General features: G+C 47.7%; 1 protein-coding gene across 4 annotated transcripts in view; it reads right to left on the minus strand.

Moving 5' to 3' along the window:
* APLP2 (amyloid beta (A4) precursor-like protein 2) overlaps positions 1–21,499 on the minus strand; it is a 29,733-nt gene extending 8,234 nt beyond the window's left edge. For 2 of the 4 annotated variants that reach the window (XM_005863016.2, XM_005863015.2), the window contains exons 1-12: positions 21,305–21,499; positions 20,347–20,470; positions 14,763–14,875; positions 13,881–14,077; positions 13,300–13,508; positions 12,075–12,242; positions 8,969–9,099; positions 7,597–7,671; positions 5,974–6,132; positions 4,780–4,908; positions 1,678–1,777; positions 28–180 (exon numbers count right to left, since the gene is read on the minus strand). In XM_005863016.2, coding sequence (XP_005863078.1) covers positions 28–180; positions 1,678–1,777; positions 4,780–4,908; positions 5,974–6,132; positions 7,597–7,671; positions 8,969–9,099; positions 12,075–12,242; positions 13,300–13,508; positions 13,881–14,077; positions 14,763–14,875; positions 20,347–20,470; positions 21,305–21,424 — 1,678 coding nt within the window. In that variant the 5' untranslated portion in view covers positions 21,425–21,499. The remainder of the gene's footprint in view (positions 1–27; positions 181–1,677; positions 1,778–4,779; positions 4,909–5,973; positions 6,133–7,596; positions 7,672–8,968; positions 9,100–12,074; positions 12,243–13,299; positions 13,509–13,880; positions 14,078–14,762; positions 14,876–20,346; positions 20,471–21,304) is intronic. The other 2 variants (XM_005863018.2, XM_005863017.2) reach the window with 1 other exon arrangement.
* Positions 21,500–23,513: the final 2,014 nt, after the last annotated feature.

Genomic DNA, 23,513 nt, shown 5'->3' on the forward strand with positions numbered 1-23,513 from the left:
AGAAGTTGCACTGTCAATCATACACACCTTCATTCTCAGGTAAGGACGGGAAGGGATGGAAGGGGCGGAATGGTGGGATCTCATCACTTTCTTCAGAGCTCACCCGGACGTCCACAGGGGTCTCTGAGATAGAGGACGTGAACTGGTCCATGTCTGCGCGCTGTTCTTGAAGCAGCTCATCTGACAAAGACAGACACGGCAGGGAGCCAGGTTTTCAGAAGGCTCTAGGTTCTAGACATAGGACCAGAGTCTGAACAGGACGCGTTCATTTGATTACAGCTCGAGAGACCTGCCGCGAGGAGCAGCTCACCAGTTCACAACTGTCACCGACTGCCTGACATGCCTTCTGATTCTGTGGTGCTGCAGAACCCCAGCATGGGGGGCCCGGGCTCCATCCTGGGCACCCCTCTTCTCTAGTAATTTCATCTAAGGCACAGTCTTAATCACCACCCACACAGCATGGCTCCCAAATCTGTACCTTAACTAACGCCTGAGCCCTGGCTCATCAGGCTACGGGCCTACGTGACACGCCCACTCCACGTCCAACAGCAACTTCTATTTAAAACGAGTGTAGACACTGCTCTGCCTCAGTAAACTCTGGCACCGCCACCCACTCACTGCTCGCAATGAAGACCTGAGCATCATCCTCGATGCTTTTCTTCCCCTCAACCCCGATCCGACCCACTGCACGGCCCGTCCACCTCCTTCTGAACCGTATCCTGAGACCCCCCACAACTCTCTCTCCTCCATCACCACCCGAGTGCACACAACCACCAGCTCTCGCCCGGACTTTTACAACCGCTTCCCGGTGGGCTCCAATTTTAATCGGCTCTCCACACAGCATCTAAGTAATTTTTTAAAAAATTCATGTTCTTTTTAAAAGCATAATCCAGATCTAGTCACTCACTAGTTTAAAAGCCTCTAATGGCTTTCTATTATCCTGAACTAAAATCCAAACCCCTAGATATTGCTAAAATCTCTTAACAAATTGGCCTCTGCCTACTTCTTTGGCCTCGCTTCGCCCTGATCTACTCCAATGTGCCTGCCGCTTGATTTACACGCCAGGCCTCTGCTGGAGTCCTGCCTGTGATAGGGATGTTCTCTCCCCCTGGGGTCTTGGGTTACTGGCCCTGCGACAGCCTCCCTGACCACCCAGCCACTCACCACCACTACCCGAGTTTACCCGCCTCCACAGCTCACACCACCTGCTGATACTTGTTTTCCTGTCTGTCTCTCCTACGCTAACTGAGCTCCAGGAAATACTGTTGCTTGTGCACGGCTTACACTGTGACACAGGGCAGATAATAAATATTCACTGAATGAACAGAGCAGGTAGAGACCAAGAGGGAGAGGAAGTGAGAACATGTGTAAAATAGGTGCCTTGAAATACATCAGCACAAGGGGGAAAAGGTAACAGGAGATTCCCCCAGGCCCTTGCAATTTTACACCCTAGAGTTTTCTTCCGGTAACAGAGTGAAGGTCAATGAAACTCAAGGCTCGGTGGCCCACAGCCAGTCCTTGACCTGGACACGTGAATTCCAGACTTCTGAACCCCCGGGGTGCTAACACCCAGCCTCATGGCTTCCCGCGGCCTAGTTCTCTAATCTCTCTCGGCCATCACTCACAAGCCTTCACAAGACCCCACCTGACTCTGATACAAACACAGTCAGCACCCACCAATTTCCTCTTGGATTTCCTGGGCTACATAGGGCACTTTGTAGAGCAGAGAGAGGCTCTGGTTCCTCCTTTCTTCAATCACGTGGAGATGCGTCATCACCTGGAAGGACAGTACGTGAGAGGCCTGTCAGCAACACAGCCGGGGAGGAGGACTAGCCACACACACTCCCGCAGGGACAGCCACACACACTCCGCAAGGCCAGCTGCAAGGCCAGTCCTCCACAGCGCTCAGCAGAGCAGCTGGCAGAGGGAATGCACTAATCCCCACGCACGTACTGACCACTGAAGTGAAGAATTGTGCAGACTGTGCAATACCCCTCGGCGATCTGAGAACTGACCAGAGTCCTTCAAGTTAAAGAAAATTAAGAATCCTCACTAGCCAGCTGCTGACTTGCCTTTCATATAACTTACTGTGCTGAATGAGTTACAAAGAACCCTAGTTTGCACAATGCCAGGTACTCAGTAAGGTTCTTCTGAGTGAACCAGGAAAGAGTTGGCCAATTTCTACCACTGGTCAGATTAGATGGGATAAAAAAGAGAAGGCAATCACTGGCTAAAAAGTAGATTTGGGGGGAGAAGAAACCAGTCACAGACACTGCTTTGTGAAGTAACTGCTTAAAATGATTTTCATGGTGATAACCAGTTTATTCCTATTTAACTAAATTAGCTATTCTTTCAAAAACTTACGCTAAGGTATACACAAACCTGATTTTAAGGGGTGTCAAATAAGATTTATCTACCACCCGTCCGGCTTCCATGGCTCACTACCCTTTCTGAATGCAAATTTCCAAGGTTGCCATTACAACTGGTCACTTACTTTTAAAGCTTCTGGTGGGAAAGAAAGGTGATTTGGGGTAACTGCCACCCCCATGACACAGCGAGACCCGCTGCAGCTCACACAAGCTATTTGAGGTTATTCCTGCCTGGCTACACTTGCAGTTACCAAGCTCTTCCTACAGAGGGCGAGCTAAACCCATGGATTCATTATGTGGGCTACAATCCATTAACGTGAAGGGTCAAAATGGGAGTGGGTGGGCTGGAAGAGGTAACTGGCAAGATGCTTTGTTGTAGACGGATATCTCTCTGACCGTTAGAAGCCAGGATGGAGCAATTTAATTTTATATCTGCCATTCTTTCAATCAAGTAGACTGATAGGAAAGAAGAGAGGGAATGCCTCAGAGAGAAAATGCCTAGAAAGGAAAACGTGGCCCACCCCCGTCTGAGCATGTGCTGGCATCGTTCCACTTCTTCACATGAACTGAGGAGCCATCTGAGGGAGGAAGGCCCACACCCATGAGGACAGAAATGCACTGTGGGGGGAAGGCTGCACACCGGTGTCTGTGCTGAACCTTGGAGCTGCACACGAGGGGCAAAGGCACGTCACACACCCAAACCATATCCGCACGTGAAAACGGCTGAATGCATTCAGGGCTCTCTGGAGTTCAGGGAACAGAATAGGGAACAGACGAAAGGCTAATGGGATTCAGCGGGGCTCAGAGGAGACAGTAAACATCACACAGCAGAGCTGGGTTTCCCCGTGATGTTCTGAGGAGGGCTCTGCTTCCTGTGTGACTTAGTGGGGCACTTTAGTCCTGCTGGCAGGTGAGTCTTCCCCTAGGTATTGATTTAATATACTGATCAGATCTCTCCTATTCTCATCACACAGAACAGGCCATGTTCTCTGTAAAATCCTACACAATAGTCTAGTTCTTTCACACACAAAAATTTTAAAAATGATCACTTAAAAATACAAATCAAGCCGACCTACAAAACCTACCCCAGTCAAGATGCATGCATTGCTCCCCCTGAGCTTCCTGGAAGCCACTCTAGGAGGTTCTTGCCTTTCTCCTTCCTGCTACTGCATCCAGCTTAAAGCACTGCCCCGGGGCCATAGCAGGGGTCCCTTCTGGCCCCAGACCTGGCCCCTTTCATTCTTCCCTCTTTAGGAGCCCGAGTTCCTTCATTTCCCCAAATACCCAACTGCGGAAGTGCAGCTATGTTTGAGGACAATTACTCTTCATCTTTACAATTAATGTAATTAATCCTGTGCGCACTGGGAGCTGCTCAAGGGCACACAGGGCCTGGACTCTGTGGCGTCAGATGTGAGGGCAGAGTCTGGCAGGTGGACAGGAAGCACACAAACATCTGCTCAACGAAGGAGCAGTGCCCTTGCTGCAGCACTGCTAGGCCTGTGGGCAGATTACCTTCCATTCATAACGCACAGGCACGGAGGCTGGGAGGGGAGTTCCTGGGATGATGGACAAGTGCCCACACTTGTAATACCCACAATAGCACAGCACTAGGTTTATAATATGGGAGGAAATAAGGTAAGATCAGTCATGTCATCACAGGGCCCTCTGGAAACTAACAGGCTAAAGAAGAAACAAAAGACTCAACACAAAACAAACCCACTAATGGGCTGAACTATTAGACTGTGATCAAAAGGGAGCCAGCAGTCTTACAGGCAAGTTCATTTTCTATGAATACGAGAGCAAAACTCAACTTAATATATGGACAATATCGAATTTAGAAAGAGGGTCCAGAAGCAAACTTTTATAGATGACTTTAAAAAAAAGCTAGACCTAGCGTGGGACAAATCCCAGGAATCTAAAAGTGTCTGTCTAAACAAAAATGTAATGTACAAAAGATACCAATCTTTATGATCTGCTTGATATCGCAGCCTAGAAAATGATTTCCAATATTAATTCCAGTGGTACCCTAAATGAAAATAAACTGTTAGATACTGACTTACAATATAATCACCCATTACTGAACTTTCAGCAACTGTTTAAGTAGAAAGTACTTAATATTGCCAGTTTGATTCCTGGTCTGGGCACATGCCCGAGCTGCAGGCTCGAACCCCAGTAGGGTGTGTACAGGAGGCAGTTGATCAATGTTGCATTCTCACACTGATGTTCCTCTCTCTTCCTCTCTCTAAAAATCAATAAACTATTCTTAAACCAACTCTTGTACCTAATGTCTCTGGAAATGAGAGACACTTTCTAAGGACTGATATCAAGCATCAGTGCTGACCGACCATCAGTCACAGCAGCCCCCCAACCAGAAACTCTCCCAGAGCAACTTCGACTCTGCCTGGCGCACCTGGGATTTCATCTGGGCCGCCTTTTCTGGGTCCACAGCCAACACATGCTGGTAGTGACGGATGGTGTGCAGGCGATCTTTGTTCTCAGCGCGGACATACCGCCGCAAGGCCTGGAGAATGCGATGAGGCTGCAAGACAGAACAGTTGTTTCAATCTCCAGAGACGAGGGCATTGAAAATAGACAGAAAAACAAGGCTTTAAAAATTCCCTTAAGAATGTAAAGCTCAGTGAAGCACAAGAATGAAAGCTCTCCTTTCAAACGCTTTTAGCAACAAGAAGCCACCTTTCTAAGTACCCAAATCTAGGTTCCCAAGTTGTATAAGCCTTCACAAACAGTATTTTCCATAATCTCTAGCCCACTGTCCTCCTCCAATGGGTACTTTTTTGTGGGCTCAGCCTCTGACCCCTTCATTACAAAACAGGCAGTCCCTGTGTCACCCAGAAATGACTGTACTTGCTTCCTTAGAAGGATACAAATATCCTCCTTTCCAATACTGTCCACCCGCCAGAGCAAGACAGGGTAGACAGAGTTAAGGGATAAAAAAGCCTGACACTGTCCAGCCGGTGTGGCTCAGTGGATAGAGCACCATGAACCAGGAGGTTGTGGTTTGATTCCTAGTCAGGGCACATGCCTGGGTTGCGGGCTCGATCCCCAGTATGGGGCCTGCAGGAGGCAGCCGATCCATGATTCTCATCATTGATGTTTCTCTCTCTCTCTCCCTCTCCCTTTCTCTTTGAAATCAATAAAAATATATTCTTAAAAAAAGTCTGAGACTATCAGCACAAAAGGGTTTCTATATAAACTACTTTACCCCTTTCTTCACAATTTCATTTAAAGTAGAACTGGTTCAAAGCCTTTGTCCATGGAAGGTGTTTTTATTCTTTGAAAGTGAGGCTGGTAACAACTTGGTAACCGGATAACTACCAACCAAGTGCTGAGGCTGTGCTTTCTCTGGGTCACACCCGGTGCCACAGGTGCACACGCAGGCAGTGCAATGCTAAGCCAATGTAAGCAGATACTGCGACGTAATTCCCTTCCCTCCCTCCTCTTCTTTCCTCACTTCCAGCCTTGCCAGAGCCTGTCATAAACACGTCATTTTATGGACCCGTGTCACGATGGCTCCACATAAACACTATTGGGGGCAGGCCACACTGGGGCACGCTTCACCAGTGACCTGCTGCCCGCGACTCACCCGCGGCGGGTCGGCCTGCAAGGCAGCCAGGTAGTTCTCTAGCGCCATGCGGCGGCGGTCGTTCAGCATAGCTTCCACCCGGGCCAGGTGGGTTTCCACCAGCTGCTGCTTCTCGCTGGCGGCTTCTTTCTCTAAAGCTTTCACCATCGCTTGGAAGTGCTACGCCCAGAAAGCAGACAACATGTAATTCATGGCAGGCAGAGAAGTCTAGGCAAACACCTAAGAGCCCAACACTGGCTTCTCCCTGCCCAGGGCGTGTGTGAGCTGCAGCGGGTCCACAGAGTGGAGCAGGTTCAGATCTAAGCACTGTATACACGAAGTCCTCACTTGTCAGCACCAGCTTCTCTAACTTTAAGCAAAACGACATATAACGCAACCAATTTTACCATAGGCTAACTGATAGAAACAAGGGGTAAGCCCGGCCGGTGTGGTTTAGTGGTTGAGCATTGACCTATGAACCAGGAGGTCACAGTTCGATTCCCAGTCAGGGCACATGCCCGGGTTGTGGGCTCGATCCCCATGGTGGGGCGTGCAGGAGGCAGCCAATCAACGATTCTTTCCCATCATTGATGTTTCTCGCTCTCCCTTTCCTTTCCTCTCTGAAATCAATAAAAATATGTTTAAAAATAAATAAATAAAACGAGGCTTAAGTTGCTACAGCATCTCAGAAACATCATGAAACGATGTTAATGAAATGACGTGATCCGAGGAGCCGCTGCCTTTGTCTGCTCTGATAGAACAATCCTTCCTTGCCTAGTGACAGCGTGGTAAAGAGAGTGCCAGGGCCCCTCAGACTTCCCGGGCACCGCCGGCCTCTGCACATGCACTGCAAGGCAAGAAATGCTGACTTCCCACACGGTGGCCAGGCGCCCACTTCCTCATCCCCAAACCGCAGCCTAATAGGAGACGTGCTGCGAAGCACGTCCCAGTGCATGGCGGGTTCCTCTGAGTCATTCCCACTGCAGTCCCGAGGGGCAAGCAGCGAGCTGTAAGTCCCGGCCACATCTGAAGGCCTGGCTAAGGCTGCGGGGTTCACGTCCCTGCACGGATGCACTGGCTGTGCAGAAACGAACACGACTGGAGTTTCTAGGTGTTCTGAGGAAGGGTCATCGTGAAGAGGGATTTCTGCTAAACAAACACCAACGGATTTAAAATGTTTAAGTGTCACGAGACCCACACCTGTATCCCTATTCCTATCAACACTCTCTTCTGCAAGGAGGAGGCAGTTGCTGCTGTGATTCTAAGGTGACATTCTCACAGAGTTATTTCTTCTCTGCCTTTCGACTTTTCAGTAAGTCTGTAAAAGCAAGAATTCAGTGCTGCTGAAAGACAAGTCGCAGCCCAAGAAGGAAGATGACCGAGGACTTGAGCCAGGAGAACAGAATGAACAAACGCAGCGGATAAGGTTGCTTCCTGGCGTGAATGAGGTGCGCTCTGGCTGGGGGTTTGTTTTCCTTCTGCCACAGGCGAGCTATTCTAGAGAACACCAGTTGGGAGGTTAGAACTTCCTGGTAACATAAGCTCCCGACTGAAAGGAGCTGTGAAGCCCTAACTTCCGGGGAGTTGGTGCTGACTGCATCTGAGGGCCAGGCTGGAAGCCCCGCCCTGGACAGCACGTCTCACCTGGATCAGCGTCTGCCTCTCTGCTTTAGGGAGGTTCTTCGCTTGAAGCTCGGCCTCTTCCCATTCCTTCTTTACCTAGAATAAAAGGCAGAGTTCTCTAACCAGGGAGTAGTCTCCAGAACAATCCCCCGCATCTCACACAGGAAACTGTGCAGAAGGAAATCGCACGTGTGATCCCTCGTGAGCTCAGGGCCGTTTAGCTTGTTCCCAGAGCACTGCCTCCGAGGCTCCGCCTCACTGTCCCCCACTGGAGTCTCAATCCCACACCTCTTTGTTCTATCTCCTTGGGCATGTTACTTAAAAGTCTCTGTGTCGCCCTAGCTGGTTTGGCTCAGTGCACAGAGCATTGGCCTGTGGACTGAAGGGGCCCGGGTTCGATTGCCGTCAAGGGCACATGCCCGGGTTGGAGGCTCGATCCCCAATAGGGAGCATGCAGGAGGCAGCTGGTCAGTGACTCTCTCTCATCATTGATGTTTCTATTTCTTTCTCCCTCTCCCTTCCTCTCTGAAATCAATAAAAATATATTTTTTAAAAAGTCTCTGTGCCTTAGTCTCCTCACCAAAAAGAGAGAGCAGGAAGTGGTTAATACCCATTTCTCAGAACTGATGTGGATAAAACAGAATAACAACCATTTCTCCCAAAGTGTAAGCCCAGCTCAGATGATGTGTGGGATTTCAGGTGGTCACTGAGACCTAGCAAGGACTCCCTCTGATTTTCTCTCAATCCTTGAGTCTGGGAGAAAGCCCACTATGGGGCTCATGTTGCTCTAACACAACCCTTTCAGGGAAAAGAAAACATCCCAAGACTCAGAACTTTCAACAGGCAGCACTAGCTAGTGTCTTGCTCTCATGTAATACATTTTCACACTTACCTTTCTCTAATGGCAAATGACACTAGCTCTTTACAACCATGGCATGAAGTTCCCTTCTTTAAAATACATTTTTTAAGCTAGTTAATGACAAAAAATGATACTAATACTAATGAGAACATAATAGCGTAAGTGCTCACCACTGAGTGTGAAACGCAGCACGCCGAGGGAATTATGCTGCCGTGGAGATGGGGAAGCGGGGAGGCCTCGTCACACTGAGAAGGTCCCCTGATACTCGCACCCCTCACCTCTCCTAGGCGACATGTTAGCGTGACAGTCTGCTACCGAGTGTGAAACGCAGTGCGCCGAGGGAATTATGCTGCTGTGGAGCTGGAGGCGGGGGAGGCCTCGTCACACTGAGGTCCCCTGATACTCGCACACCTCACCTCTCCTAGGCGACATGTTAGCGTGACAGTCTAGGGAGATGGTGTCCCTTTTCTTCAACTATGAGAACCATGTCCCCAATGCCCGACGCCATGCGGATACGGGGAGGCTGCAGTTTACCCTGTCCATCCGGTTGCGGTGCCGAATTTCTAGCTGCTCCTTAGCCTTCTGGAAGCGGGCGTGCTCGTTATCATCCGCAGAGGTCTCGAAATACACGTCCACATCGCTGGTCGGCAGAGGAGTTGGGGGAACTGGAACAGAATGACAGAGGGTGGTCTCTTTGGGGGGCGAGGCCCCTGCTGAACCGGACAGCACTGCGCTCTGGGAGGACACCGAGCTCAGGAGCGCAGAGCGGGCTCGTCTGACTGGTACTGCGCTCCAAGGACAGGGCGAGCTCCTGTCCGCCAGGACCCAGTGGTTAGGCTGCGCTGGTCTACCTGCCTTATACGAGATTCGCCCACCAGGCCAGTCCAGGTACCCTGGCAACTATGGTGCCAGCCAGGCATTCACTGAGGACTTCAGGGGCAGCAAAGGAAATCGCTTCTTCTAACTGTCCCTCGGTTCTTGAAATCTTAAACCCTAAAAAGTAACTGCCTTACTGCTGTCACCGATGGCATCTGACCAGAGACGAGGGCTGAAGTCAGACCAGCCGAGTGCTTCCACACTCTCTATTTTGAAGGGAACTTGAGGGCTCAGGGCTCTTTTCTTCTTGCTATTTTAGGTGAGAACCTATTTTGGGGAACTAACTCAACTGAATGTTCTTTGCATACTGGGAAAGCCCATCTGCTCTAGCTAGTGTCTCAGTGTTCAACAGTATTGAACCCCCAATAGCAGAGATGACAGGTAAAGCTAAGTTGCTGTATGTGACAGGACAGAGCTGCTATTCAACAAGGACTGCCCAGTGTGAAGACACCCAAGACATCCATTAGCCCCAACAGGCCACCACCCCGAGGCAGACCCGTTAGCATAACCACCCCTCCCTGCCAGTCTAGCAGCTTCCTACTGGCCCCCGGCGAGGCAATGCTGCACCAGGGAGCTTTCTCTTCTAAGGGAAGGACTGGGAGGACAGGTTCCCCAGCCAGCCTCTCAGGAATACTCATGGCAACTTCCTCGCCCAATTCCCGACACATTCCCGGCCAGGGAGGACTGACACAGGACCAACACGCAACCTGCTGCGCAACCTGCTGCATCATGACATCGTGCTAGAGCCGAGTGGGTAGTAAAAGCCCAATTCAACAACCTTTAATTCAAACAAATCCACCTAACTTCCAGGACTGCGTACGTTCAGCAGAACTTGAAAACAAAGGTACAACTGACCAATGTAACTACAAATGCATCAGCTGCTCCAGTCTTCCACCAGCGCATCTTCTATTTCCCTCATTTTAGTTACTAAACCTAAAAGCTACAACAGCCAATTTTCAAATGAACTAAGTTAACTAATATGTGGCTTCACAGACCACATTCCCCAGGATACGCAAAAGTTCAGCTGGGAGAATTTCAAAGCACTGAAGTCCGTCTGTGCCACCGAGCACGTCACCACCAGGGGTGCAGGCCTGCAGCTTAAAGGTCTGTGTGTTAGAGAAGAGCTTTGTTCACATCACTGGGCTGGATGAAGGTAATACCAAACGTAAGCTGCCTCCACCCTCTGGAAACTAAAGGGAAAGGGGGCAGCGGGCCTAGAGGTTTGGTTCTGCAGACACGGTGGGCTCCCACCCAGCACCACGTCCTCTGTCCGTGTGAAAACCACCAGCTCATTGGCCCATCTCAATCCCCTTGGAGGAGGGACACAACCTTGACCATGGGAACAGCGATGCTTCTGGGCCACCCAAGCACTCCAGCCAGGGCCCCAAAAGCCCATGAACACATGCAGCCCCTTGGCAAGTCTCCCTTACATACGTAACCGGAAACCACCATTTGGCAGACTTTGTTAATGCTCTGAAGAGCTGCCAAAATTCCATCATGTCTTAAGGCACTCTCTCTCTGATCCTTTGGGAAAAGATCACCATCTGCATATTCAGTAAAATCTCATCCGAACCCCGATTCCTCAGGCTTCAACCCAAAGCAATGTTTTTGTTGCCTCTTATTTTAAGTAGTTCTACAGAGCTGAAAATAGCCATTTCTATCTCTACATTTTTCTTGAATAAAAATCTTTCTGCCAAAGTTCCCTAAGGATTCGTATTTTTTTCACCTTTTCAAGTGTATGAAATAAAAACAGCCTTTCCACAGAGCAGCAGCTGGAGTGGAAGTGCTAAAAGTATACCATATTATATTAAGATTTCAGACATCTTTTGGTGAGGGGTTGAGGGGGAAGAGGGACCATGAAGGCATCTGAATGACAACCATCAGAAGCTACAGTCAAATACCAGGAATCATCATTCTAACGAAACCCAGAATAGGAACTTGGCCTGAGGATTTTCCAAACACAGGGTTAGCACTGCAAAGTAAGAGAAAGGGGGTCTTAAAACAGGAAAAGGGGCAACCATGGAGAAAATGAAAACTTTTCCTACCTTAGTAAACCCAACCCAACTGAGCCACAGAGTTTCCTTGGGAGCTAAGGACACATAAACTAAAGTTCCTTCTCTCCCCCCAAATCTCTGCATGACCCAGGGCTGCCGAATACAGAGAAACAGGTACCACCTCCTGGCTGCAAAGCTCTCTCCCTAGAGACATAAAGCGAGGCGGCTCAATTTTCTGGACTCCCAAGCATCCCCATCGTCACTGCTTCAGAGAGCAGGCATCACAGGGTCGGTGACAGGGTAGTTCAAAGTCAAGGATGAGAGGCAAAGCCTGGAGCGATCATATGCAGAACTCCTGGCTGCCCTGCTTCCCCTTTGGTACCTTTCAACTAGAGACAACCAGGGCAAGGCTGTCTTCCGAGCCAACACACAGCGCCCAGGGAGCCAGCAGAGTAACAGAGGGCTGAGAAAGAGCAAGGCCTGGGCGCTCCCGCAGTGCCAGGGAGGGAACACACCATCATCACCACCACCACCACCATCACCACCACCACCACCAGCACCCACGGTGAACACAGGACACGGAGAACTGAGCTTCCAGCTGCCCACAGGAAAGCAAGCCCAGATCTGGAAAGCACAAGATGAGGGAAACACGACCAACAGCGAACACCCGAGGGCAGGGAGCACTAACAGATGCAGTCACGTGGACGGCCGGGAAAGACAAAACGCCGGACAGGACAGTCTGCTGCACAGAGCCAGCGTGGCGGACTTACTCATCGCTTTACACACAGCCATACAATAATCCTCAGACTCAAAATTGTTCCTGTTGCCTCCGCAGCCGCCATATATAAAGCGCACGCACTTTCCCTTGGAGAGGTCGAAGTACCAACGGGGCATCACGGCCCGGCAGGGCCCCGTCATCGCCTCCTGGGAGCAGACAGCTGTGTGAAAATGGTCAGATGTCAGCGGGACACAGGTGGCAGCTGCAGACGCGTCACAACCTACAGAGTGCAGGGCTGGGCCGGGCGAGGAAGGCCCAGGGACACTCAACATCAGGAGGCTAGGGCTGGACAGACCCTCAGCGCCCGGCTAACTGGCTCACCAGCTCAAGCCAGTCGTTTCCACTCGAAGGCAATACATTGTGGAACTGAAAGTGTTCTGTGCTGACTTGAGGCTAGATGCACAGGTTGGCAGAGAGGAATTCCCTACCTCTTAGCTCTGTGAGCCCACCCTGCTGAGCTGGTCGGTGGAGGTATTTGCCTGGTTTGCCTATCGTGATGGGTCAAGGCCTGCAGGGAACACAGGTGGACAGGCTCTGTGCGTGGAGATAGTGGAAGCACTACTTAAGCATCTAAAAAGGACGAGTGCACACTTGTGTGGTCTCCAAGGTGAATCAATTTCTAGGCTCATTAAATCATTTCCCCTAGTTGGGTCCTAAATAATTCTTCAGATCTTCACTGGTTTCAGATCCAGGAGGTTGTGTGGGAATGGCTCTAGAACCGTTACCACCTTTTTTTTTTAAACTGTCAAGATGAAAACACTGCTGGTCCCAATCCCTTCCCAGTAGCTCATTCAATTCCACCCTCCCAGTTGCAAACGGCTTTCCAATGGTAAACAGGGTGGCCGAGCCACTGGAACCCACTCAGAAAGAGAAGAACTAAGGAAGTGATTTCCATTCCACAGGGTCAGGGCTTTAGCAGTATGGGGGAGGGGGTGCCCCTCAGGAGAGACCAGGTTGTCTCTTATTCTCCAGTTAAGTCCTTGCAACGCAGAGAACAGTTCTCTGATTCATTCTGCACTCTCCCTGGGTGTGTCCATGGCAGGCCCTGCCGCGGCCCAGCCGCCATGAAGCTGGCACCACCAGCACCCTGAGGAGCTGGCCTCCTTCCGCGCACAGAAGCCCGCCTCTCCTGTAACTCACCGGTGGTGAATCCAGCACACAATTCTAAGTAAGCAATTCCCGTATGGATGTTACTGCCTCTGCTCACATCGCGTTACCTTTAACGTCGTGAGTCATTTCCTTTGCTGAGATGGCCCCGTCGCTGCTGGGCGCCGTCGGGGTCTCTTCGTTGTAGTCGTCCCCTTTAAAGGTGTCATAGTAGTAGTCTCGGTCTTCCACCACTTCCTCCTCCTCTTCCTCGTCCTCGCCATCCTCATCCGCAGCTGCCTCGGTGAAGTCTTCCAAATCTGCTTCGGTAGGAAATTCACTAAGGGTCACAGCAAAAGAGGAAGGTTAATGCCAGTTCCTACGCACAGCACAACAATGAGTCTGCTCCCTGTTCTGAAACACAAACAGAGACAGGAAATAAGCTCAGCGTGCCCTGAACTAGCCCGTGAAGGCTTCGGCCTGGCTCCGCCAGCAAAAGGGAAGAGCCAGTGACCAGGGACCACGTGGACCTGTGGAAAGCAGGGCGGCCCAGCGTAACGTAAGGCTGGCAGCCTCCAGCACTCCCGTGACCAGCTCCAGCTGCCATGAAATGCAGGCTGGCTCAGCTCAGCAGAACCAAGGCAACACCCCCTTCACCCAGCAGCCCCCAGCCCCCGACAAAACAATTCCCAGGCTCAGGACAAGAGTTCACCTTTTATAAACATCATAGTCTTCCTCCTCCTCTTCCTCTCCGTCCTCGTCCTCCTCGTCCTCCTCTTCCTTTGACACAGCCAACTCCATGGCCTTGGTCTGAGGGCAGCACACGTACTCGGTGCCGTGGAACTGGTCGACCCCGCAGGGCAGCAGCATGCCGTAGCTGTACAAGGTCATCCCCTGGGTCAGACAGGCCTGAAAGAGACCCGCAGGCCGACGTCAGAACACACCCGACCCGAGCTTTAGCCTAAAGAAACCCTACCAAATCGCTCTGTAGTGCTGCCTCTCATGGCCAAGAGATTTCTGTCAAAAAGTGTGATGGTATTATGACACATTTTGCTTCACTTGTACTAGGGAAACATCTGGACCATAAACAATGAAAGCCTGAAGTTGGAAAAAAAGAACGAAAGGGAGTTTTTTCTGGTAATTGCCAAGCAGACAGAGGTCGTCCACGTGAATTTACACTCGTCCCTGGGGAGGGAGGGCACTCCTTCAGAATCTGACCAGAGGAAGACAAGCAACGGGAGAACCAACTTAACTACAGAAGACAAGCCACGAAAGGGGTTTCTCCACTAGAAGGAGGAAGTGCCATCCAATCCTGTCAGTGTGTGAGCAGACACAGCCCTTCCATAATTGGCCATTTCCACCCTCAGGCCTTCCGTTCAGAGGGCCTTCTCGGGAGCCCTGCTGAGTGCATCCTTGCTTCACATCGTTTTTAATATCCTTAACTTTAGGGTCTGGATTGTCAGCACTGAACTCCCCTGTAAAAATACCAATTCTGCTCCCCAATATTTTTATTTTAGAAGGTGCAAGTCATTGCTAACTTTGAAGGGAGAAAAGGAAAAGAAAGGAAATTGATTTGAAACCAGGGTGGCTTTACCTCTTTGACCAGAGTGTGCCAGTGCTGGTGGTTCTCGCACACATCCATCCGCTCCTTGTGGAAAAACTGGCACTTCTCTGGGACCAGCAGAACGTCACTCACAAACTCACCCACTGGAAAAGAGAAGCTTTGTCAGAAGCAAATCTGAGCGTAATTCAAGGGGAAAACAACCCCCCCCCCTGCAGATTCTTAATTACATAGTCAGATGTAGACAGGTGTAGTAGCTTTCATCCTCAAAGGCCCACTGAATGCGACACCTCCAAGCAAGCAGCCACAAAAGCTTGACATTCGTTAGGCCACTAAGCCCAGGACTGGCCTCTCTCCCCGACTCCAAGCCCTCCACTCCCGGCGCAGGCGCACAGCACATGAGGAGACTAGGAATAGGGTCCCTCCCATGACCTCAGAGACAGAGAGACAGACAGACACAGACATACACACACACACACACTGCCCTGCACATAAGGAGAATAGGTTATATAGGATCCCCTCCCCTCCCATGACCTCAGACACACACACACACACACACACACACACACACACAGCCCTGCACACGAGGAGAACAGGAATAGGATCCCCTCCCATGACCTCAGAAACACACACACACACACACACACACACACACAGGTTCTGCCCCCCAGATTTCACATAAACAATATTCTTGGCCTCTTTACATCCACATTTCTGCCTATTATTGGTTCTGATAACAAAACGCCCAAGAAACTAAGATTGGGTGTTCTCCGAAAGTACAGGTAACTCTTATGTTAGCCCTTTGTGGACCTAAAGACACATACTAGTAGCTTAAGGTATTGATTACACCTCAAGGTTTGGATAAACAATATTCTTGGCCTCTTTACAAAATGCCCAAGAAACTAAGATTGGGTGTTCTCCTGAAGTACAGGTAATTCTTATGTTAGCCCTTTGTGGACCTAAAGACACATACTAGTAGCTCTAAGAGCAGCCACCATTGCAATCACTTATTCACGTACGAATCATCAATGGAGAGCTAATTACAAGGGGAACAGGGCCCTGGCAAGAGAAAACTCTGGAAGACACTGCTTTGACCAGGCGACCTGTCTAACATTGCCAATCACAGACAAACTGACGATATCCTAAGAAGAACATACTACCTACATAGTCTTTCTGCCAAAATATGTCATTTCAACCTAATCATAATGAAAGAGTAAGATAAATTCAAATCCAGTGATATTCCGTCAAACAAATGACCTGGACCTTTAATTTTAAGGTGAACTATCATGATGTCTCAAACTTACTTTCAGTTTAACAACAACAACAATAAAAAGTATGTGATATGCACTCACACATATCTAATGAGCTGGAGAAAAAAATACACATATTAGTAGCTGTTTAGAAAATAGGATCCTATTTTGTAACTACCAATTTGTACTTGTTAATCCCTTTACCTTTTTCATCCAGGTCCCACTACCCCTCATCCTCTCTGTCAACCATCAGTCTGACCTCTATATCTATGAGTCTGTTTCTATTTTGTTTATGCATTTATTTTGCTCTTTAAATTCCAGTTAAGTGAAATCATATGGTATTTGTCTTTCTCGGATTTATGTCACTGAACATAATAACCTCTAGGCCCATCCATGTTGCCACAAATGGTAAGATTTCATTCTTTTTTTTATGGCTGAGTAATATTCCATTGTATATATGTACCACCTCTTCTTCATCCAACTGTCTATCCACTGGCACTTAGGTTGCTTCCATATCCTAGCTATTGTAAATAATGCTGCAATGAACATAGGGGTGTATCTGTCTATTCAAATTAGTGTTTTGGATTTCTTTGCATAAATATCCAGAAGTGGAATTGCTGGGTCATAAGGAGCTCTATTTTTAATTTTCTGAGGAGCCCCCATAGTGTTTTCCATAGTGGCTGCATCAATTTGCAAACCCACAATCTGACCACCCAAGGCAAGTTTTTGTGGGATCTAGTGGCCCTCCCTAGACGATGTCTCTGAGGTAAATAGGGCTGTGAGAACTTAAAAGACCTAGAATAATTGTCTCGAGCAGAAACACACACCTTGCAGAAGCATTCATACTGGAACAAGGTGAACTGCTGGTGGCCTATGTGAATTCCAAGGTAGAAGGTGACTTGCAAACAGACGCCTGCAATGGACGAGTGAGCAGCTCCGAGACACCAAGGCGCAGCTGCTGAGGACTGCATCTCAAAGCCTGACTGTGCAACTTCCTTCACATCACAGCAAACCCCTGTGCCCATCTCCTTCCAAAATAACCAAATGCAAACACTGCCCTGGGCTTGCAAAGCTCGCTTCTTTTAGTACCGGAGCCAGTCTATATATAAACGGCAAAGATGACTAACTCCTTCCCACAAACACCAGCACATCACCAACTGTGTCCTACTCGGATCATCCGATTTATTTAGATACATTTTTATAGATAAGCAGGAGGCAATTAGTAGTAACGGGAAATAAAATGTTCATTTTGAGGAGACTGATCTGTAACTTCTCACCAAATATACTAAATATCAGTTAAGAGAATCACATTGGTGGGTAATTAAACATGACTGGACACAGATGTCTACAGATAGCGTGACATCAGATGTGATGCAAACATTGCCAGCAACTGAAATTCCTCCTCAAACTGCTTTCAGGCATCCTAATCACGACACATCATTCCCCTCAACCTTGCAAAAACAACAAAAATAGTACCTGAGTACACAGATAAGGCCCCTGGAACATCCAAACCAATTAATAGAGGCACCCAACCAACATAAGTACATCCTATTTTCCCCAGTCCCCATCTCCCCGCCCTTCTGGCTTGCCTATGATTTGGGTTTGCTAGGGCAGCAATATTTAAAGGGGGTTTCAGAGCTGAAGCTAACCACACTACCATCTCTTTACGGCAATATGTGGTATTTATTTACCTTAATATGTACAAAAGGACTCACTGTGGTTACTCCTGGTGAATAAAATATACAAGACTCTCACTTTTTATTGCATTAATTTTTCAGTACAGTTTGTATGTTAAAAGATTGAATATGGTTGCATAACTCAGTGAATACACCATTAAACCATTATATCTCAACAAACCTACACTTAAAAAGTAAAGAGACTTACTTACAGGGGATATTGAGAAAATTTAAAAATATACTGAAGATAATGGAATTGTAGGTTATCAATATGAGCTCACTGTTTTTAACACATGCACATAGATCTAGAAAATACATTCGTGTGTGCATGTAGTGTATATATACTATTTCTCAGCTCTGTCTCCTGAGTGGGCCCAGAAGCAATAACACTGTAGTGATAGCAGTAAGTACACCTAATGCCCAGATCTTGGTGTCTAAATATTTTTCCCACCAAATGAAAGCAGGGCTTCTTGCAGAAATGGCTGAATCCAGGGGTGAGGTAGAGAAAGTATAGGAGCCTAGAGCACCCTTTTGTACCAGAAAGGAAGCTTTCAAAGAATGACAGGGACATGTAAAAAGACACAGGAACCAGCAGGAAGTCCTAACAAGTTTGGCTCAGTGGACAGAGTGTCGGCCTGCAGGCTGAAGGGTCCCAGGTCAGATTCCAGTCAAGGGCACATACCTTGATTGCAGGGCAGGTGCAGAAGGCAACCAGTAGATGGGTCTTTCTCACATCAATGTCTCTCTCTCTCTGTCTCTCTTCGTCCCTCTCACTCTCTCTAAAAAATCAATGGTGCTGAGACGACAAAATAATTAAAGCTGGGTCGGTGTTTACAACAAGGTTGGGCAAAGATGCATACACAGAAACCATTGGTTGTACAGTGTGACAGGTGTAATGGCAACAACATGGAGAACTTCAGATATGGTTATCCGGATAGAAAATAGAAGTGATTCTGTTAAAGGAAGCATCCCCCGAGATAAGTCTTAAAGGGAGAACTTCCCAAGTAAAGTTAAATAGAGGAAAATCATTCCAAACTATGGGTGGATGGTAAGTGGCCATGAGCCATGAAATGTCCATGTTGGTGAAGAGTCTGAAGCACAGAAAGGGGACATGAGGGTGCTGTAGAAAAGTAGAGTTAAGCAAGGGCCACTTTATGGAGTTTTAACCCATGCTAACGAGCTTAATTAAAGATGATTTTTTAAGTGAAGAAGAGCTACTAAGGGGTGTTATGTGCGGATAACACCCTTTAATTCAATCTTCACTTTAGATCAGAAGGCAACACATTGACAACAGACCTGAGGGACAGGCATGGAGGCTGTGGTCAGCCTAGACTAGGAAGGAAATGAGGGAAAGCTGAACTAGAGCAGGGGAGTCAGCTGGAAAAGGATGTAAGCCAGAGGTTCCCAAATTTTTGAGTCACAGCACCCCTAGGGCAAAAGAATGCCCCAAATCCAAGTAGTTAGGCCAACAAGTGAGTAAGTACTTGTGTCCTAACCCCTTAGGGCCTGCTGGGCCCTACACAACTCTTCCAACCTTGGAATCGATTGACCACATTCACGCTTCTTTCTTCTATAGTGATTTTGTGTGATGCTGGCCTTTTATCATAGGAACCACAAAGATGAAGTCATAGAAAGGAATAAAATGGTCAGGTGTTGAAACTGTGATTACTCCCAGCTAGTAGTTCACGGGATGTCTGACAGATGTTTCCCCTGAAAACCCAAACATCCCACAACAATGCCGCTGTGAGTCTGCTACAATGTCCTGGAGCGCCTCGGTGCACTTAACACATGGACATAAGCCATACTCCAGAGGCGAGAATCAGACTGGCCTGAAAACTGACTGGATGTACAAAGGGCTCCCAGATCTCAAGCTCAGAGCTCTGGGTGGGTAGTGGAGCCAGCGAGGGACACAGAACACACAGGAGGGCGAAGACCAGGCTGCAAGGTCTTTAGGGGTAAAGATGCAAAAGGCAGAAGTGATTCCAAGTGCTATCTACAAATAGTCAAGAATACTAGTTTGAGAATTTTATAGAGAATGAATGAAACCTCATACCCAGAGATTTCTTGGAGCCAAATGGAATGGAAGAACATCCTTAAACCTCATCTCAAAAAATTTAAACTGGGTCTTTAAAACAAAGTAATTGCTCCATATTTTAAATACTGTTATTCAGATGCTGACTCTTCCTGTTATTTTGCTGCATGTGAGAATGAGAAAAGCAATATATTCCGTTTGAGGAAAGGTTTTAAAGAAGGGAGGGAAGGGAAAAAGTTAAATTCATGCCTAAAAGTATGCACATCTACAGAACTACCCCGGATGTCCACATTAGAGCTGTATCCATGGGCTGCTCGGCCCCCCGCACTACCAGGACTCTAACACCTCACACTCTCCCTGGAGGCGGAGCTGGGCCGCTCTGAGGGCAGCACTCTCATCAGTGCCACGGAAAAGATCCTTCCCTAAAAGACAAGGATGCCCATGATGGGAGAGGGCGAGTTAGTGACCAGCGAAGACAAGTCCGTTATCGACACAGAAAGCAATAAATATTCAAAAGAGGAAGTCCCACAATAAATCCGTGTAGCCCGCAGGTTCTTAACAGATGTGGGTAGTTCACTGTGAGTCAAGAGAAACTTAAATTGAAAAACGAGGGACCCCACTTCCTGAGAAGCACCCAGGAACGTCTACAGAGCACTCACCGAGACACTTGAACGGAATCACAATGTGGCTCTTGCACTGCTTCTTGTCCCGCCGGCACCAGTTGTCCACGCTGGCTGGCTGGTTGGCCTCCATCACATTGGTGATCTGTAGCTCTGGGTACATCTGCACAGGAAAAGGCACACTCGCAGTGAGCGGACGGGTCTCTAATAAATGCACACTCCCTCCCAGGAAGGCTGAGTGTCTGTTTACTCAGTGTCACTGTTATCCTATGTAAATCTAAAGTTCCACTCGGTTGCCCCTGGCTCCAGATAAACTCTTCAAGTAAAAAGATACCATAACGATTAGTTTTCTTGGGAAAGGCAGATTTCTGACTACTAATGCGTTCTCTTAAAAAAAGGACTCTTTAATACAAAAGCAGCAAGCTTTAAGCCCAATAAATCTGCTAGACATCAAGGATGCTTGTAGGGTATGTGTAAGTAGCTGAGTTCATGAACTAAAACATTTAAGAGGCAAGTCCATGGAAGTGTCTGTTAGTAAAATTATAGAACAATGCTAGGACCCTGGCCCTATATGCCAGTCTTGGTAAGAAGTTCATTCAAACCTCTTATATCCTTTTCTAGGTCAAGTTTTAACCCAAAACCAAGTTGACTCAGACTTGAGATGATCATTTACAGCAAGTGGAAACCACAAGCACACACACGACATGTCTGCTTCGCGTCTTCCTATAACAAGTGGAAGCCGAGAGAAGCAGGCTGTACAGAATTCCTTCCACAGTATCCCTTCCTCAGAGAACTGAGGTTCACAGCACACAAAGGCAAAAGCCTTTGAGAAGTCTCAGTCGCCTCACAGCTTAGAAACAAAGGCCCGGTGTACCAGTCTTTAGCCACTTAGTCTTAGGTCAAAAGAAAAGAATGATAGAATATCCATTTCTAAGGCAAATAGGCTCAAATGTGACCCAGAAACAAAGCGGTTTTAAGTTTCTGGCAACACTCTTACCTCCTGACAGTACTGAAGAACTTCTTCTTTTGTTCCAAAGCAGCTCTTGGTGCCTGTTGGGTCAGGTTCCCACTCCCCAGTCTGAATGTTCACGTGCATATTCAACTTTCCACAAAACATTGCAATCTGAGGCTCGGCGACAGCAAATCCTGTTCCAGCATTGGCCGCAAGAGCCTACGAAAGGGGGGCAAAAAACACTTTTACTGCAAGAAGGCCACACCAAGGCAGTCATATTCAGTTGTCTGGGACAGTAGAACCAATCTTTTAAAATTCTTCACTGTAACTATTATGTCATAAACAAATCCCTTTCCCAGGAGCTAACCCAGAATAAAAATGACCTCTGGATATACATGATCAGAGTGAAAGATCAATGGTAAATTTATCCCCCACTCCCCCCACCTGAATACTTCTGACTTGGGAACCTATAACATAACTGCGGTCTCCTCTATTATAAGAAAATCTACTTTCTTAATAAATCGAACCACAAAAGCATAACATGTCTAAGTTCCAGTAATTTTATTCAATTCACTTACACAAATTTTATTGAGCAGCTACTATTATGCAAACCAACAAGCTAAATGCTTAGGACACAAGGGTGAGCAGAAAGCTATGACCCCTGCTCTCACGGGGCTTGCGGTCTAGAGCAGCAGTCCATACACCCAAAAAGCGTGATCCCATGCCCAGACATCCTGAGGAGGAAAATTACACAGCACTGAAGAAGCATTTGAAAAGGGAACCGGCCTTGGGCTTGGATGAGATGATCAGGACAGCTTCCTGAAGAGAATGACACTGAGTAGAGCAGAGCTTTGAGCATCGTAAGTGGAGAGAAAGAGGAGTGGTACAGGTGGGAGGGGAGCATGCAGGGACAGACTGGACAGTCTGTAGACCAAGAAAGGACTTTGGTCTTTATCACCGGAAGTGTGGAGAGGTTTCAAGCACAAAGTTAGTATTTTCAAAATGCAGCTCTGATGCTTTCTCTGGTTGAGGGTGAAGAACAGAGTGAAAGGAGCCCAGAGTATATGCAGGGCAATGGCTCAGGAAGCTGGAGTTGCACAGTCCAAATGTGAGCAATGGTAGCTTGGGCTAAAGGAGGGTGATGGAGAGACAGAGTCAAGAGATCACAGAGAGCAAAACAAGCAAGACTTGGTGACGGATTAGTGTTACTTAAGAAGTGATGGTGTCATTTGTGAAACAGAACACTAAAAGGGATTTCATGAACAATTTTACCTTGTGTTAGTTAAAAAGAATCAACTACTGCAGAAAATCTTTTTCTGGCTAGCATTCTCTTCTTTGCAAAAGATCACAGCCATTAACAACTCCTAAGTTACAGGTGAGAAACAACATCTAGGCCTGAGGACAGTAAGGCTCCTGCAAAGTCTCTGGCAGCAGGAAAAAAGCACAGGCATCCCAACATCTAGAAATAGGCCCACACTGCTGGCTGATCCACAGCGGAGTTCGGTGGTCTTTCCTAGTGAAAGTTCCTTCAAAATAAAAATTAAATAGCTTTTAAAAAAATGTTAAAACTTGGATTGTGGGGGTGGGGGGTAGGAGGGTTAAATTGCATAATTATATTGTTCTATATTTTTTAGAGAGAGAAAGGAAGGGAGAGAGAGATTTGTTGTTCCACTCATTTATGCATTCACTGGTTGATTCTTGTATGTGCCCTGACCAGGAATTGAACCCACAACTTTGGTGTACTGGGACTCTAACAACTGAGCTACCTGGCCAGGGCTATTCTATTGTTCTTTTTAGAGCAATTAACATAAAATGGTTTTCTGTAAAGAAAGGTAGGCCTGACTTGAGTACATGGAAAATGTGTGCTTTCCAAGCAGTTCTTACTTATCTGTGCTGATGCATGACACAGACATGAATGGTCCTCCCCATCAGGAGCCTACATTAGATTATGAAATACATTACGATCCTTTTCCAGGACAAATTTACCATCCTACAGCTTTTGCTATGAAACTTATGAAAATTAGCCTGCTCTCCACTAGTACAAGAGAAGGAAGCACAAACACCTGTTGGACAGCTGGGAGAAAGGGCATTTGAAGTAAAACGTTGCCTACATTAATCTGGGTTGAAAACTACCTATTAAACCCAGTCAGGAGAACAATTTGCAACTTTATGAACTAGAATCGACTGTAACTATGTGATGATAGTCACTTATTAAAGCAGAAGGAAGATCCTGTGCCTTCAGTATAACTGCATG

The sequence above is a fragment of the Myotis brandtii genome, unplaced genomic scaffold, assembly GCF_000412655.1.
Source record: "Myotis brandtii unplaced genomic scaffold, ASM41265v1 scaffold170, whole genome shotgun sequence".
NCBI classification, from domain to species: domain Eukaryota; kingdom Metazoa; phylum Chordata; class Mammalia; order Chiroptera; family Vespertilionidae; genus Myotis; species Myotis brandtii.